This window comes from Megalops cyprinoides, chromosome 19 (genome assembly GCF_013368585.1).
Source record: "Megalops cyprinoides isolate fMegCyp1 chromosome 19, fMegCyp1.pri, whole genome shotgun sequence".
NCBI classification, from domain to species: Eukaryota; Metazoa; Chordata; class Actinopteri; order Elopiformes; family Megalopidae; genus Megalops; species Megalops cyprinoides.
In genome coordinates this window covers 19,065,839-19,071,446 of record NC_050601.1, presented here as the reverse complement: position 1 = coordinate 19,071,446, position 5,608 = coordinate 19,065,839, and the positions used below count along the sequence as shown (strand labels likewise).

At 48.4% G+C, this 5,608-nt stretch overlaps 1 protein-coding gene across 1 annotated transcript; it reads left to right on the top strand.

The window, feature by feature from the left end:
* Positions 1-1,393: 1,393 nt before the first annotated feature.
* Positions 1,394-4,790, top strand: LOC118794749 (ORM1-like protein 3). The gene is made up of 4 exons (XM_036553010.1): positions 1,394-1,658; positions 2,753-2,980; positions 3,357-3,508; positions 4,595-4,790. Exons 2-4 carry the CDS (start codon positions 2,807-2,809, stop codon positions 4,728-4,730), a joined length of 462 nt encoding a protein of 153 aa, XP_036408903.1. The 5' UTR covers positions 1,394-1,658; positions 2,753-2,806; the 3' UTR covers positions 4,731-4,790.
* Positions 4,791-5,608: the final 818 nt, after the last annotated feature.

Here is a 5,608-nt window from a genome sequence, read left to right as displayed (position 1 = left end):
ACACTGCTGCACTGCTAACACAGAAGACTTCAAACAGGCAGGGAAACCTAGCCAGGCGGTCAAACCTGTTCGACGCTTGTCATCTCAGTGAAATTTGAAAAAACGGAGGGGTGTTGTATAACCGAAAGATAAACATAGTGTAAGGTAGCTCCCCTCCGAGGCTGAGGTAAGAGAGGGGTTGTATTAGTGCGGAGGCTTATCTGTGGATCTGGGACATGACAGTGCTCTGCCCCCCTCTTTGATTCGGGGGCTCTGTCAGTTCTGGTGCAGATTGCACACGCCCGCTTCAGGGGGGAAGCCTCTTCTGTTCTTGTGGTTTAATAGTGTCATCTGTTCATGCGCCAGGCTCTTGATCATCGGCCTCTTGTGAAGCGGCACGTCAGATGGACAGTGTTTGGCTGAATTGAGGACCGGGATTATCAAAGCTGCTGTCTTGCATCCCCCCGGCGGGTGCTCCATCTTTTCATGCCAACCGGGGCGGGGGATTTGTCACACCTAAACCCGAGTCGTCCCCTCAGTCCCTCTGGGGAGGCACCCTGTTAGAAAATGATCCTCAACCATGACACCCAAGACCACACTCGTCCCCCCAGGCTGTGGTACGTGGAGTGTGCTGGCTGCTGAGTGAATGCCTGTGTGTGTGTGTGTGTGTGTGTGAGAGAGAGAGATCTTTCTTCTCTCTCTCCCTTTCTCTAAATCTCTGCGGGTGTTAGGATTCTGGAGGGGGCACATACACTGGAATGAATCACGTCTCAGGTGGTGGTGTGTGGCAAATTAATCTCATGTATGGTGACCACTAACACTATGTAGTAGCTACCCACAACCCTACAGACTAACCCTTACACCCAGACCAAAAATAATATAAATTCAGGGTCCCACATTTGGTAAAAAAAAGGAGTGATTCCATACGGAGGTAACAGGGAGTTAACAGTTTCTTTTCATTTCCCTAAATTGAATTGCACTGAACAACTCCAACTGCCTGACAACATAGTCCACACTACTGCTGCTTCTGTTGTTAAGATATAAAAGATGCTGGATGAATCACTTGTTTCCCAATAATAATTTCCTATCATCATTGTGAGTGGCCTCAGTTAGTTCCTCTTTGCAATTTGTTTTGTTGTGGGAACAAGATCAGTGCAAGCGATTAGCCATTCATCATGAATAATATTACAATGTCTGAATCAATATGCTTGTAGTGCCTTGGAAATGAGTGATGGAAGAATCCAGATAATGGTTCCTCTCAAGCATTGATTTGGCGAGCTATTATTATTCAAAACTACTACTCCCACAAACCCGTGTGGCCGCCCCCATCACCACCACCACTACTCCGTGACGCTGCATTTATTGTGTACTCTGAAAGTGATGACGTTTAGCGTAGGGTTTCAGCTGTGTTGTCACCAGCTGTTCACAGACGAAACAAAGTGACTGGGAGCGAAAGAAACGCGTTTCGCATGAATCTCAATACAAATGACAAACAAACGCAAAAGTAGACCAAGGACTCCAGCATAAGGCTAACAATACTGACAGAGTAATTGCCGTTAACTTAGTTGCTATTTCATAGCGAAAACCCTGAATCTGTTGTGACGTTAGTCATACTTGAAGTTGTGTTCGTACGAGACGACTTTCACGTCTTCAGCGAGATTCGCGACTTATTGTCCTGTGTAAGTATTAATAGTTAGCTACCATTTATTCCTTGTTTAATTCATATACTGGCTGGCGGGTACAAAATGTGTGTTATGTGTTAATCGGCTGAATGACAAATAACGGAAACCGTACAGTACGGGTGGTCAATTTATAGGTAACCGTTACGTAGCCTGTCCGAACGAAACTGTCAGTTGCGGCTGTGCAAGAGTAACATTGATAATCACATTGATTATTTTGTGTCAACATAGCTTGGTAGGCTAACTGCTGCATGTAGCGACAGGGTTTTCAGTTACATCATGTAGTGTTCGACATATCCAATGCTGATATAACAATTGTTATAGAGAAGAAAGGGAAACAAAAATACATGCGGAATGACTTGAGGAACAATGAAATCCATTGAGTCTGAATAAACAAGCCACGTAAGTTATGTTGGGAAAGTCCAAGAGTCGTGATATACATGGTGTACATAGGATCGTTAGTGTGCGTTTGTGTCCTCTCCTATCTAATAGCATAAAAGAAGCGGATGTGGTTCCTTTGCGCTGAGTTTCATAATTTCAGTTCAGATGCAAGTATGACCTCACGCACTCACAGTGAAGCCTCTCTACTTTTCAGAAGACAGTTATCATTTCCGCTCTCGATTTAGTCATTTTGACGCCCGAGCAACGCAGAAACGCGGTTCGCATGTTTGCAAAGGGGAACTGACCTCAGTTTATCGCACGGCATCTCAGCGGTTGCACGTAACAAAACAACACATTGACAAACACAAGCAGTTTTCCACTTATGGAGACGCAGAATATCCGGAAATGTAAAGTCCAAAAAATGAAAAATGGAGTATATGGCATGCAAGACCTCAATAAATGTTATATTCATTCCTGATATTTTGACGTATATTTTATGTACATTGCTTATGTATTAGATTTCTTTTTTAATTGATTAGTGTTCCTAAGGCTCTGATACAGGCTCAATTCCTTTCTCATTCGTATGAATTCGGAGCCTCCAGCCTAAGAGAACACACACTGGCTGTTAAAGCACTGGTTTAGTTTCTGTTGCGTCGCCTGGCGGTGGCCGTCTCCGCCCCGGCTGACGCGGGTCGCCTCTTGCCCCCGCCCAGGCTCGCGGTGCGGAATCCGGCGGCGGCCGCGGCGGCGCTGCGACCTGCGGCAGGATGAACGTGGGCACGGCGCACAGCGAGGTCAACCCCAACACGCGGGTGATGAACAGCCGGGGCATCTGGCTCTCCTACGTGCTGGGCATCGGCCTGCTGCACATCGTCCTGCTCAGCATCCCCTTCGCCAGCGTGCCCGTCGTCTGGACCCTCACCAACCTCATCCACAACCTGGTGAGAAGGGCCCCAGCCTCAGCACACGACGCATACGCCCTCCGAGCCACGGGGGGAGGTGGACACAGAGGGACTTTTGCTGGGCGTTACAAGGGTTTGAGTGGAAAGTTTGTTGATTCGAGGGGAGGGGAGCGGGGATTCACCTTGTTGTTTGTAACCTGATTTCAGACGGGCTTGTTTGATTGGAATGACAGATATGAAAGTGGAAATCTTTGCTGCTAAGATTGAGATTCCCCTCAGTCAGGCATGGGTTTGAGCTTGTGTTCTGTTCAGTTTTTAAGAAACACAACCCTAGACTGTCAACCTGTCTGGATGCGAGGCAGTTAGCTTATGCGGTCTGAATTCATCATTCATCGTGTTGTGTCTGCACCCGCAGTGCATGTACCTCCTGCTGCACACGGTGAAAGGGACTCCTTTTGAGACTCCGGACCAGGGGAAGGCGCGCCTGCTCACTCACTGGGAGCAGATGGACTACGGCGTGCAGTTCACCGCCTCCCGCAAGTTCCTCACCATCACGCCCATCGTCATGTGAGTAACCGGCTCTGCGTAACCGGGGGGTGTCCGCGCCGTCCCCGGCCTGCAGCAGATGCCGAACGTCCGCACAGGGCCTGCGCACCTGTGCTGTGCAGGCTAACACTTCAGTCAGTTACAGACATCCCCACAGCTGTGTGCAGAAATGACCTTGACCTACTATATCCATCCTGGAACAGACCCTGCCCTCTATATTTGCACATGCCCATCAGTGAGCCCTGGGAGCCACCCCTTTACAAATGTCAATCATCCACAACCCCCCCCCCCCCCCCCCCCCCCAACACACACGCACACACGCACACACACACACACACACACACACACACACACACTCTTACTGTCAGGCCATCGGTCTATAAATCTGTAACAGACCCCATTGCCCTTCCCTGCAAAACCACTCAGGAGTGGTTGCAGCCAAAAGCAAACCTTTTCGGAAAAGCATGATGCTGGCCTGCTACCTCGTAACTCTTTCTCTGTCTCAAGTGTGGGGCCCCTGAAAGCTGGCACCACACACGCATAAACATCCACTTGTGGAGAATTTACAGCTTCGTATTAGATCAAATTACCCTCTTAAAGCGCACTGAAACCCTCCCAGTCAGCATCATTGTTGAAATACAAGGCGAGAGACATTAAGTGCGTATCACAATCACAGAACCAACAAGAACAGAGGTAAAAAAAATATATATCCAGTAGTACAGTACATGAATGTCAGGCTGGAAAACAGCAGAAAAATGTGAGCATACAGCAGTAACGGTTCCAGCTTACAGTACACTTAGTACCTTATAATTATCCTTAAGAGAAACTCGCCCACAGCATACTGTTGTGCACTTACAGCTTAATTAGTGATCTGTGAGAGCAGCTTTGCCTTGTGTCACATTGTTCAGATGGTGCCAGTGATTCATAGGAGCAACTTTGCTGACAAAATGTTTGTTATTTATTTATTAATCGTATTATTGGATGTTTTCAGAGCTTCGGCATTCTTTTTTTCCCGTTTATCCAGTGAGTCGGAAGGGTAGTGCTTAGGTCAGGGAGAGGTCTAGCTGCAGTTCCATCCCAAGCTGATGGGTCCTCTCTCCCACGCAGGTATTTTCTCACCAGCTTTTACACCAAGTACGACCGGGTCCACTTTGTGATCAACACGGTCTCCCTGCTGACTGTCCTCATTCCCAAGCTGCCCCAGCTGCACGGGGTCCGCATCTTCGGAATCAACAAGTACTGACGCATCGGAGGGGTGCCCTGGGAAACCTCATCTCCCAGAGAGCCCCCCCTCCCCCCCCCCGCCCCCGATCCCTCCGTTCCTCGCCTGACTGTGTCCTGGATGGAGGGAGAAGACCCTTCCGCCCTGCAACACCGATCATCCAGGAAATGGCAAAAAGAGATCCTGAGAGAGCTCGTATAATCGTTGTTCCTGAGAAACCTTTGCTCTTCTTTCTCTGCTTTATTTATTTGTGTTTTTTTCCTAGTGAAACGCATGTGTCTTGGTGGCTTCACAGAGGGAGTCAGTTCTTCGATAGGGGTCGAAAACCACTAAGGTATTTAAGGACTAAACCCCATTGTTGTCTTCCAGGGCGCAGTCAGAGAATGCCGTATCTGGACAATGTTCGCCCCTGCAAATGGTGTCAGATAAAGGTAGAGGCCGCATTCCCTTATTCTCCCACCAGGGGGCGCATGTCTGATTCATCCCTCAAGCCCTGGCATCTGTGACTCCCCGCTCCCCCCTGGACAAGCTGTCCACTGTCCTTGTGTTTGTGGCCCCAGGTAATTTAATTCCCTAACAAATCCAGGATCAGCTCAGCCAACCCTTATCTTAAACCCAGCCATAATGTGAAAAAGTCTGAAAATGAATCGGGGTCACAATGCCAAGGATCCAGCTACGCTCATGTTTGCACAAGAGGACATGGCCATGGGTGCATTGCAGGCTGCATTGACATCTGTCCATATGAACAGCAGCTATGTGCTCTAATGCAGGGTTGATTCCCCATCCTTTGTGTTCTTTTCGTGCTCATTTACTTTCTCGATCGCTTTCGTATTCAACTGCTGTGTGATTGCTTTATTAAGCACAGTCCTATTTTCTGGTGAGTCACTGACTGCCTCCTC